The sequence below is a fragment of the Accipiter gentilis genome, chromosome 33, assembly GCF_929443795.1.
Source record: "Accipiter gentilis chromosome 33, bAccGen1.1, whole genome shotgun sequence".
In the NCBI taxonomy this organism is placed as follows: Eukaryota; Metazoa; Chordata; class Aves; order Accipitriformes; family Accipitridae; genus Astur; species Astur gentilis.
In genome coordinates, this window is record NC_064912.1 from 2,067,914 (window position 1) to 2,080,516 (window position 12,603).

At 49.9% G+C, this 12,603-nt stretch overlaps 1 protein-coding gene across 10 annotated transcripts in view; it reads right to left on the minus strand.

The window, feature by feature from the left end:
• The window catches only part of CAPN15 (calpain 15), a 61,352-nt gene that overhangs the window by 33,561 nt on the left and 15,188 nt on the right, over positions 1-12,603 (minus strand). For 7 of the 10 annotated variants that reach the window (XM_049791010.1, XM_049791006.1, XM_049791008.1 and 4 more), the window contains one exon: positions 10,736-11,055. The exons of the other annotated variants lie outside the window; for them this stretch is intronic. In XM_049791010.1, the coding sequence (XP_049646967.1) occupies positions 10,736-10,911 (176 nt within the window). In that variant the 5' untranslated portion in view covers positions 10,912-11,055. The remainder of the gene's footprint in view (positions 1-10,735; positions 11,056-12,603) is intronic. 10 annotated transcript variants of the gene reach the window in all.

Sequence of the window (12,603 nt, forward strand, 5' to 3'; positions counted from 1 at the left end):
CTGGTGGACGCCAACCCAACTTGCTGCTCAGCTAAGATTTATGCCGCAATTTGTAGTGCTGTTAAAATAAAATTGGAAGAGTGGTGGTGGAAGAGAAAGAGAGAATGAAAGAGAGGGGAGGGAGAGGAAATGGATCAGGAGCAACAACACAGCTCCAAAGCTGTCTGCTCCCATCTCTCACATCTCCGTTGAATAAATCACCCTGCATTTCCAACTGCTGTGCTCCTGCCTTCAGTTCTTGCAATGCTAATACCTGGGCTCCCTTCAAAGCAGGGGCACATGCAGGGTACAGTTAATAGAAATCTGTCCATCTCCACAGCTGCTGAAGTGTCAGGCTCAATAAATAGCGCAGGAAGAGAATGGCATGAAAAGTCCAGGGCATCTGGGCATCCGCAGGCTGGTGGCTGCTTGCAGGATTTCCACAATGCAGCCACCAAGGCTCCAGAGGACAGGAGAATGGACACTCTCCACTTCAAATGTAACCCCCCGCCTTCTACCTTCTCATTCCAGCACTGGTTAAACACCATTCCTATCTGCCAAGGTCAGAGGTGAGATAAGTTACCCCCTGTACCTCCAGGACCTTGCCAGCTCTGCAGGAAAAAGGCTGAAGTCATGGATCAATATGCCTGCACACGCAAAGAGCCACAGGATTCCCCCCAACAAGATCCGCAATGACCCCTCCTCTGAGGAGAAGCCAAGGAAAGCTCAGAGCACCTTGCAGCTCTCATGGAATCCTGGCTCTGCTCTTCAGGACTGGATGCTGACACATGACCTTCAAAAAAATCAAAAGCAAAACCTCTTAGTGAACTTTAACAGAACAGCTTCCTCTTGACATCAGGGAAACTCACCCTGCCCCGAGCCAGCTGCTCTGTCCCATACTGCTGAAACCGTGGAGGAAATTCAGAATTGCATCCAAGGAGACTTTGGCCTTTCACCACCTCAGCATCCCTGCTCTTTACAGAAAGAGCCAGGCCAGCCTTGAGTATTCACACCTCATTACAGAAACCACCACCAGGCAATTTAATGAGAGGCCCAAATATCAATCCAATACTGACCATACAGTACCAATACAGGCATTGGTGAGCTCTCAAGCCCTGCTGCTGAAGTACCTTCTCATGGTGCTCCAGCCAGCAACTGAGTCCAGTTCCTTCTTGCAGGGGAGTTGGGAAAAGATGGGATCCTGTGCATAGGCCGAGTCCCACACCAACAGCAATGGATCTGTTTTCACATGCGCAGTTGACCTATAAAGCTCACTTACTTCTTCTCATGTGCCTGAACTTTAGAGGGGACAATTATCAACAGTTTCCAAGAAACTCAGTGGGATAAAACATGCTGATCTTACTGTGGTTTGGCTGTGAATGCTTCCTCTTGCACAGCCTACTTGTCATTTTCATTTCCTTGCAATGATGGCTTCTAGGACAGCCCTGGGCCAATCTTAAGTACCAGCATGCACATATAAAATAGCCCTGGATGTGCAGAGCAGACCCAGAACCGTTCCCTCTGTGGCACAGCATCCAGTGCAGACAGCAAGACGGGCTCCTTCAGCATGTTGTGATCCCCACCATCCTAAAACCCTCCCCTGCACCTTCCTGTGCCACTGGCACCAAGTGAAATGTGGCAGTCAACAGCGCCTTGAGGCCACCCAGGGCAGTTGCCACGTCACAGGAGATCACCCACCAGGATACCATTGGCAAACCAAGGAGTTCCAGGAGGACACAAAGAGCGTTCCACCACATCAGAAGCCCACCCATCAAAGTTTCAACACAGGAACATACACTTGGCCTCAGATTCAGCTTGGCATCACTGTGCACTTTGAAAATGGTGGCTATTTGGCTCTCTGGCTTCTCGGAGACAGCGAGGAGGACTGGGTGGGTTATGTGGAGCTGGAAGGGCCAGGAGCAGAGCCGAACAATGCTATACTGGGGCAAGCTGAGCCACACGACCACCAAGCACCCCAACCGGCTCCTTCTGTTCGTGCCCCATGCTCTATAGCTACTGCCACCGTAACTGAGCCAGCAACACATCTGGCCATTTCCTCGAGCAGTCAGTCAGGCAGTAATTACCAGGGAAGCCCCTACAAGCTATACTGTACCCTGGAGGCCTCTGGACTCAGTAATTCAGACCATAGTACTGTTTACTGCCTCATAAAGATGACACATACTTAAGTTAGTGCTTTGACAGCTGGAATCTAGAGGATGCTTCTGGCTTGAGCACATGCAATTAACCCTCACGTGTCCAAGTGCCACAGAGAAGCATCCTGCCATCGCAGCAATCCAGCAGAGGCCATGCTGGGGCTCCTCTAACAGCTCAGCATTCCTTCCCTGCAGTAGGACACAGCACTTCCTACTAAGGAGGGCAGCTCCTGCTCTTGTTTAAAGCTCCTGAACCTCTTCAAGTCACACACACTCTCACAAACAGCTCTTGAGTAACCTCAGCATACATGCTCCTCAAGGACAACTTGAAGGACGTCACTGTCAACCTACGGACATGGGACAGAGAGAAGAGAAAGACTGCGCGTGCCCTGCCTGCAGCAGACTTAAACACTGCACAAGACAGATGGGTCTTGTCAGCTGCTGTGCCCTCCCCACCACGTCACCACTGACAGCAGCCCCTCCAATAGCCACTCACACATGCACTGAGCAAGCTAGGGGCTGCAGTGCCCACACCAGCATGCCCAAAGACACAAAGCACCTAAACATTTGCTGTAGGAAAACATAAGCCAAGGAAAACAGGCCACTGTGCCAAGCTTTGCTAGGAGATTCTCTAGGGGGGGTGTAAAGCAATGATGTGCCCTACACACATCACCACATATGCCATGGAGGCTGCTGGGCAGGACAACAGCAGCATCAATGATCAGTCCATTCTGTGCCACTGGCTGCAACCTTGCAGCTCCTGCAAAAAATCTTTTCCACATTTCAGAAGCACCGATTGTTTTTCCACATTTGTCCCTCCCCACAGATAGACACAACAGCCGTGGGGTAAGGCAGCAGGAGAAGACTCAGCTCCGCAGCAGGGAAGGTTAAAGAGGACCCATTTGCTACAGCTGGTGGCACAGGTCTAATGGGAAGTCCCAGTGCTGCATGGGGCATGTGCCAGCCAACACCAGGGCTCTGAATAAAAGATGTCTCTTCCTTGGTGTCCCAAGGAATCGGGAGGAAAAATACATACACACGCGTGCACACGCACACACACACACATCTATCCATCTATCTATTTATAGTTTCACTTTTCCAAGGTATGTAGGTTAAAATCAGGTTTTCAGGAAGGCAAAAGATCTTGCTTGTGCCCACCTTCTTCCCATTCCACAGCTGGGAAAAGCCCTGCCAAAAGGTGGCAAAAGCCAGCCTCCCAATGTTTCCTTTTACTCTAATGAATCTGCCATGCTCCAAATGCAAGAGCCCAGCTCTATGGAACTACAAGCACCAGCATGCAATACCACTCTGAGTGCTGGGAGCACCAGGGCTTGAACCCGTGCGTCTGCAGACAAAGCTAAGCTCTGTACTGCTCTGGGCAAGGGCAGGCGAGGCCCCTCCAGCTCCCAGCAAGCTGCCGACTTGGCAGCCTTTAAGCACCTGCAGCCCAAACTCTCATCCTCACCCTATGCACTGCCCCGACTCTCCTGCTGATTGTCCCACCGCCATCCAGAAGGGCTGCGGGGTGCATTCACACTTCACTTCAAGTTTCCTTCTGGTTTGAATGTCCTGCTGCAGCCTCATAAATGCCATCTGTAACAGAGGAACAGCTTCTTTCTCTTCAGATCAGTTCTTCACACCTCCTCACGGTGACCTTCAGCACCTACCCCTCGCAGGGATTCAATGATGCTTGTGGGCACGGATGCTGTGAGATGCACCGGCTGGCACAGGCTGCCGGCTGCAATACTGGTGCCTTGCCAGTACCAGGCAGAGTGGGAAGGCTGGCAGGCGTGGCAGGGTGAGAAGCATGGGAAGGTACCCAATTCAAATAAAAGCCCAGGGCGGTTTGTTAAGGAGAGCGGCTGATAAGGCACAGCTACCTGGGTGGGTTGTGGATCCCTGGGCAGGAAAAGACAGATGCAGCCCCAGCTTGCCAAATGCAAACAGCATCAAACCACAGCTTATCTTTCCTCTCTGTGTCCCTTGAACAAGTGCCCTTCTGTTCATGGTAGTCCCACACTGGGGGGGGGGTGGGGGGGGGGTGCTGTTTCATTCGAGGGAACAAAGGCTTGCAGAGGGTTCGTTCAGTACACGCTCCCCTCTGTCTTCTCCACACACAAGCACCAGCCTGCAGCCCAGATGGGATCAACGCAGCCTTTCAGTGCCACTGTCAGCTTGAGGCCAGGCGCTTGCAGTGGGGGGTGGAGGCAGGCAAAGGGAGACTGCAGCTCTGCATGTCTTCCCCTTTCCATTTCTGAATCGCGTTAGTCAGAGACCCAAGCCCAGACCCACTGGTGTCAAACTGGATTAAGTCACCGGTTGGAGAAATCCAGCATGTGCTTTTTGCAGCACCCAGACTTGTGGCACTGCACCTTGCTGCTCTCAATTTCATGAAGGGTTTGCCAGGTCAGGAAGCTCGGCCATGATAGATCTGCAGGCTCAGCTGGATAATTTTGGAGGAAAGCAACAAGCTCCAGAATGAACCCAGGAAATGGCTGGCCACTTGGCAGCACTGAACAGCTTGGAGGGGAAGGGAGCTCCCTGCCTGCCCCACAGGCAGAAAGCAGGAGGCTGTTCTTGCCTTCACCTGCCCTCTCACAAGCCCACGACAGCAGGAGCATGAGGTTAATGCAGGCTCATCTCCCTCCAGGACAGATGCTGCACAATGTTAGGTGGATGGGCTTGTGGTTTCCATCCTAGCTCTTTCATGTTACCCTGGGATAAGAAGAAATAACCCCCACACACACACTTTCCTACATTTTCTCCTTCCTTGCAGCAGCTTAGCCAGGCTCCTGATCTCCCTGCTGTCATCACGTCCATCCATCAGCTCCTTCTGGAGGACTGAGACCACTTCACAGCTCCAGGCTACATGCATGACACCTCTCAGGAGGGGGCAAGTGATTTGCCATGAAACACTAGACCAAGCTCCTGCCTCTACAGCAAAATGCAGGAGTGTTGCTCTGGAAAAAAAACCCTGCTCTGGCTCCTCTTACTATTCCCTACTCTTAAAAAATGAAAAAAAACCTCAAAAAATTCACCACCCACCAATCCCTCTCCCACCCCACCCCCAACAAACCTGCATCCAGAAACACGTCTGCTCCAAACACAGTACCAAAGGGCTCTACCAGGCCCTCTGACCACACATTGCTGCAGCACGGAGTACAAGAGGCCAGCTTCCTTCACAGCAAAATCGCATCTCCAGGATCTCTTCCCGAAAGAAATGAAGAGAATGGGCCCACAGATCTATGCACAGCCAAAGCTGGATGCTAACCTCCTTCATGCAGTGCAGCATCTTGAGAGCACCAAAGCAAAATTACCCAATGCCTGCACTTGGAGAAGGACCTGAACCTACTTCCCTGGAGCAACAGTGCTCAGCTACTGCAGTCAGGAGTGCCCCGAGACCAGGTAAAGGTGCTGCTTTCCCTTCTTAAGGTTGGCAGTATCAAAGGCACAGGTCTGCTGTGCTCTCCATGCTGTGACAGCAACACTCCAGGCAAGGGGTTCAGGCATTTCTGTTCAGATTCTAGCCAACCCTGCTGCGTAAGATGAGAACACATGCTCCAACTGACTCTATGCCCTTGCTTTTGTCCTCTCTTTGGAGAGGGTAAGCGGGCAGGATAGCTCTCTTACCTGCACTTGTGGGAGATGGAGATGGGGTAGGTTGGGGGCAGATGGGGAGCAAAGCGAGAGTTTGCCTGGGTACCTGTTGAGAACTTTGGTCGCTGCTACTCTGTGCCATCCTCGAAGTTCTTCATGGCTCCAGAGCTATAAATAGCCTCAATTTAAACAACTAAGAGGCTTTGTGAGTGAGCGGACTGCTGGAGCAGCCAGCATGGAAAGCGGATGGGCAGGACTGGAAGCCTCAGGGGATGAAAAAGCATACTATGCTACCAACTCCTTGGCACTGCACACTTTCTTGAGGAAGACACTATTCCAGCTGCCACGTGGTGAGAACTGGCAAGCAAATAGTTACAAGCCCAATGTTCCCATCAAGCAGGTATCCACGACAACCTGCAGCATCATTACTCTACCAAATCTCAGCTGAACTTCTATATCACAACAACTTCCAAAGGGAGCACAACCTGCACATGGATGTATCCGCCTCACTGCAGCACCTGGGGAACACAAGCTCCACTCTGGTGTGATGAACAGGCATGTCCTGAATATCAGAGCTGCTGTTAGTACCCTTGTGGTTTGGAAGAGTGGTGTTTTTTTCCTGCCTCATCCCTCCTCTGTGGATATAGAGTCAGAGCAGATTTTGGTTATCCCCAGCTTTTCCACAGCCACACGTCTCTGTTCTTTCCATAGAGGCTGTGGAGGGGAGTTGGACCAGCTGGACCCCAGACATCCCTTCTAACCTCAACCAGTCTGTGATTCTTGCAAGATGCAAAATCAACTCTCTGAGCACACTCAAATCCAAGCAGGTTGCTGATAAAAAGCAAGGAACTGTGCCTGCCCCAACCCCAGCTCTGTCAGGGTAACTATACTCCAAAGAGCACAGATGCTGGCTCGCTGAGGCTGTCAGACCTCCTGAGGCTGATGCCCGACCTGAGGTCCGATGACAGAAAACAGAAGCAGGGAAACCCTGCAGAGTTGCGTGATGCTTTGTCAGTAGCTTTTCTTCCCAGACATCTCAATTCTCCTCTGGGCCTTTGTTTCCCCAACAAGAAACATCCTCCAGACACCAGTTCTGCTTATGCTGCACTCGGAGGTGAAGTGCCACAACACAGGAGGGTGGAAAGGAACTGCACACAACAACATTCCCCCTCTATACGGCTCCCTGCCACTCATCGGTATGCCAGTGTCCCATTATTAACATCTCCACCAGCCTCAAGATGGTCAAAGGCCCTGAGGCAGGACTGTGTGATGCTACCCAGCAGTTTTGACTTGCTGCTTTTCAGGCATTTAAGCCACAGGGTTCACAAATCATGGATGTCTCACTCTGGGTTTCTCTCCAGAAGTAAGTGGTGCTTTTGGGGAGCCCGGGGGGTGGTACAGCAAGTGCCCTCCCACCAGCTGCCAACAACAAAAGCAGGTCTCCTTGCCTCCCTCTAAAAGCAGATGGATTTATATATTTTTAGCATTTAAAAACAAAATAAAGGCGTCTGTTCTCCCTTCACAGTCATTGAGGCCCAGAGGTATTTCATTCTGAAGAGGCTTTTATAGAAGAACACAAAGCCTTTGCAGAATGCTGTGGGAAACTCCATAAAATGCATATTCTCTAGAAAAGGAAGGAGCTCGGAGAGCTTCGGCCAAACTGAGTGGTGGGCAGAGACACTTAGATTCAGCTGCACAGATCTTGCAACACTTTCCCCAAAAAGCCTCTCCTGAGTGAAGCAAACTCAAGCAGTTCTCAGTTCTCAACAGGACCCTGTTGTCCCTCTTTACAAATTCTGGGGAATAATGACTAGATGAACAGAAACACTCCCTTAAATCTCTTCTGGGAGACAGTTCAGTGCCCTAATTCCCTCCTAACACCTTACAGTTGTGGAAGGGTGCACACTGGAGAGGTCCCACCACCACTTCCAGCAGCAGCAGGAGAAGCCACCACGAGCCATGGTTCCCAAACCATTCAGTTGCAGCAACTGCGGCAACGGAGCTATGTCCTACTGCCGGCACCCAGACTTGTGGCACTGCACCTCACTGCTCTCAATTTCATGAAGGGTTTGCTATGTCAGGAAGCTCGGCCATGATGGGTCTGCAGGCTCAGCTGAACGCTCTCATCCAACAACAGCCCAGGCCAAGGTACATAAGTGTACGAGCAAGGAGGAGGCCAAGGAGACATGTAACTAAGCCAGAATTTGTCTGGCTACACACAGCTACCAGGGATGTATTTAAAAACAACATGTATTTAAAACCAACATCTTTGCCCTAAGCAGAGATTTTTAGCAATAAGATCTCTCTAACTAACATGCATATAACACTTGGTATCTCCAGTCTTTAAGTAGCTATGTCCTCCTGGCACACTGGGGAAGGCAGGGACATGGTCCTGTTTAAAAGGTGGGATGTTGACACACAGAAAGAGCCTGTACAGCCTGGTCCAGAAGACTAAGGACTCAAATCTGGATGTCATAAGTCTACTGCTTCTACCGTTAAGGCCCTTTTTCTTCTCCCTCCTGTCCGCCTCTCTTTACCAGACAGGGAACTTCAGACCACCAGCCTCACCCAGGTAATGCAGCCTCCTCCCAGCTTCTAAAATCTCGAAAGCCAAACAGCACTGATTTATTCCCTTATTCCCACCCCACCATGAGGGAAGCCTCCCCCAATTCCCCTACCAAGTACAAACCAAAGTCACTTGTGAAGTACTTGCATCCCTGTTTTCCTGCCAAGGAAGGTCTGCATTCATCCCCACGACAGACCAGAGCAGGCTTGGCTCTGTACTGCTCTAGAGCAGCCAAAGCATTATCAGCTCTGAAGGCAGCCACAGGCAGGGACTGGAAACCAGCAGGAAAAGCAAAATCTATCCCAGAACTCCTGTCCAGCCTCAAATTGACTCCCCAGTACTCCACTTCCTTCCTGTGCTACAGGACTCCAGGGACGAGGACATTCAGAGGCAAGGCTACCTACCCTGACTTGTTCTATTGACTTACTTAATTTTTTAAAGGAATGTATTTATCTGTTCCTCTCTGGAAACCAATCATCTGCTGCTGCTTCACCCTGTTGTTTCACCCGTCTCGCCATGGGAACCGCGGGTACTTTGATGCCTGACAGCCTGGCTGATCTCAGCAGGTCTTTTGAACCCACTTCCATAATCACTGCCTAAAGCAAGCTCTTCCCACGCAATTCACTGCTCAGTGAATCACGGCCAGTCATTTTCCTGTCTCCAGGAACCATGCGGCACTTAGCCGGGATGAGTTCTCTTCTCACTTTAGCAGGGGAAATACATAATTATCAGAAAAAACACTCCTGTCCTAACAGGACACTGGCTTTATCTGTACCAAGACCGGCAGTTCCTGTTCTTGCCCCAACATCCGCTCCACCATGAAGGCTGGTTGTTCAGGAAATTTATTTCCACATGTCAAGACTTCACTTAGTTTCTCAAGCTCCTCCAAGCTACAGACTTTGAACCATGAGCATTCTCAGCTGGCACACACGAGCCTGCAGAGACACAACCTTTTCAGTACCCAGTGCCAGCTTTGCACTGGAAGCTCCTAAATCTCAGTGATGGCTGCGCATGGGCATACAGGCGTATTTCATCTGTGAGCTGTCGACACATTCCCCAACTCTTCAAGGCAACAGAGGAAAAATCAGCAGTCCAGAAGGAATAATCCTGCAGGAAGGACCCAGCTCTGTTTGCAGGATCCCTCTAAACTAGAGGGTACAAACCTACACAGCACAGATCACCGACCAGAACTGTGGACCAGCCACAAAGGTCGGTACACACAGCAATAGATGTTGGGAACTGCACAAAATAGCCTTTTTAAAGGCCTCTTGGGCATTGCTAGGAACTCAAGCCCATGACTGAGAGCCAAGACAACAGCTAATTGGTTTCACACTGTTACCAGCTCAACAAGGAAACCCAGGACAGGGCTACAAAGGAGCAAAGCGTGACGTTGCTTGCCTCAGAGTCTCCTGGAGTCGTGCACCAGACACCGTGAAGCACATTCCGGGACTTGCAGCAGCAGAAAGGCAAGAAAACAAGGACTACATGACAGATACTACATGACCATCACAGCAAACGCCTCCAGTGAAAAGCCACAACAGCTCAGGGACGCTCAGAAGCAAGCAGCTATTCCTAAAAGACCAGCAGCTCCAAACAGACTCAAGCAAGTACAAACACCCACCCAGGCTGGACTCTACACAAAGCAGGCATTAGGCAAAGGCTCAAATATTATTAGCACAAAAACCGGCAGCCTCTGTAGCCAAGCCCCAGGGCAGAGGAATTTTAGATGCTTTTGACATACCTCTCAACCTGTCAGAGACTGAATGCAGGACACCAGCCCTCCAACATGAAGAAAAATTCCTCACTGCAAGTGGCTGACAGGGAAGGGGCAGAGGCAATGACTCAGAGACACATCTGAAGTGCTGATTTCATCGATGAGGGATAGAAATTGAGGGTTGGAAACACTGAGCTCTTTTTCAGAGTAATTCTGTTTTGGAGTGTTTCATTCCCCTGGATCTGGTATTCAAAAGCATTTCACTGCTTTTGCACGAAAACAGCTTCTCCTGCTCTTTTGAGTTCAGAACCTTTTGCTACTTATCTCCACCCAACCTGGAGTCACAGTCCTCCATCTGTGATACCTACAGTGTAGTTGGGAGGTCAGAAAGAAGAGGAGCCACAAGAACATGGCAAACTTGTTAAAGGAATGGAGATCCCATTCCCAGGCAGCCACCTTCACAATTTAGGTGAGTGAGGAAGAGCTGGGATGAGTCCTGCAGTCTATTCTGCAGGAGACATCAGCAGCCCCGTAAAAAGGAGATGGCTTGGCATCACTCAAATTGGTGGGAATTCGGCTCTAGCTTTCAAGAGGAATTGAACTAAGCCTCTGAATGAAAGGACCCGACACCCAATAGGATGCAAAGCAACTTATCTCCCAGGTGCACTGCCCTGGATTCAAGCTGAGAGGTAAGCAGGTAAGCAGGCTCCTTCCCCTCCTCCTTACCTTCGCACCCGGTGGTGTAAATGCTGATGCTGCCGCGTTATAAGGGCACTTTCCCAAACAGGGCCACTGTGACTACTCCTATACCAGCTTACGGCTGGGTGCCCCGGGTAGGGTGCGCTAGTGAAGCCATGGTCCGACTCCGTCTCTGCGGCCAGCGATGAGGCAGAGCTCCCCATGGTTCCCCCCTACCCAGGCCACGCTGAGATTTATCCTAGGTTAGGTCCAAGCCAGTGGCACGGGCAGTTCGGGTGGAATAGGCGAGGCGCTGCGGCATGGGCTGCTGTAAAGTTCCCAACACACTGGAGAAAGGAAGGTCGGTTCTGATCAAGAGTTGAAAAAAAAAAAAAAAAAAAAAACAACAAAAGAGGGGAAAAAAAGGAAAGAAAAAGAGAGAAAGATAAGGTATGATTTAAGCAACAACCGTCCCAGTTTTAGAAGCCTATTAATGCATGCTCTGACCAGCATCCCCAGCCCAGCGCTCACTGGGATGGGAAAGGCCATTTCACTGAATCCAGCTTTTGCTGCCTGGAGATGGGGATTATGAGGGCTCTAGAAGAGGCTCTCCCTAGTTAAGAGCCAGGAGTTCCCAAGCACAGGGAAGCAGCCCAACTAGTGGAGGAAAGCACACCTGAGCCCAGCAGAAAGCCCTTGCTACAATGGTAAAGCAGCCGAAAAGGGGACAAGCAAGCCTCGCTTAGAGCCCAAACCAGCAGCCCTTGGGAATCACACGCACAAAAAGGCTACTCTGAAAGCTCTGGGCTCTGACTGGCACACCAGCTTTTTAGTTACCCCAGCTACTTGATGGCTTGTATGCAGTGAGGAAATTTTATTTTTCTTATATGTAAAATAAAATATCCCTCTTTTCCTGTTCCCCACTAACACCACAGTAAGGCTGAAAACAGACAGACTGGGTATCTGCACAAGTACGTTTTCTGTGACTATTTCACACAGCGCAATGAAATACGTTCAGCTCAAGCCAATTTTTAGCTGATACCGAGCATACCCCCACCCGCAGAAGCAGGTTTGGGGCTTTGACTGTTCTTCCTTTTCTCCCCCTCTCTTTCCTCCTTTTTAGAATTTATTCTTTGAGCATCCTCACAGCTAAACTACAGAAATGTTTCGTGTCCTCTAGTATTCAAAGAAGTTTAAACATACACGTCTCTCCTTAAAGGAAAAAGGCACGGCAATCTGGATGCATGTCAGGAGGAATGGATCAAGGGAACATTTAACAGACCAAAAAAGAAGAAATGAGGAAGAAGAAAAAATTAGCACAGCTGAGCTTATTCAATTACCCACCAGGATCTATAGAGATGAATGAACTACAGAAAGACCTTTGCAAAGAAACTACTTTGTGCCATAAAAAGGCTGAAATACAGTTTTTCAATCCCAGGATTGATCTAAGGGATCAAGAAAGGGCTTGATAGATTACAGACTCTCGAATGTGGCACCTCAAGGAGCAGGTGCAGCTTTGCTATGAGCTTAATACTGGAATGTGCCTGCATTAGGCCATTAGCTGGAGAATGTTAACTGCTCTGTCATGGTCTCTTCTCTGTAACCTGCAAAGCCTGGACTAACAAAACTGAAAAAAAGGCCCAAGAACACAATTTTCCATACCTCAATTTGCTTGTTTTAATTGGTGTGCTTAACTGCTGTGCATCAGCCAACACATCTCCACGCTTTGCTTCCCGCTACCTGCCCAACAGCAAGTTTTCACTGATTTTTGCAGATCCAGCCAAAGTGGATCCCTGGTGCTTCCCCTCTCATTTCCTGCTATTCAAGCAGTTAATTTGTAACAAATCTGATTTTCTGGCTAAATGAAAGCTATGTGATGTGAGGGGAAGAGCATTTCCAAGTATCATCAGCTCAAG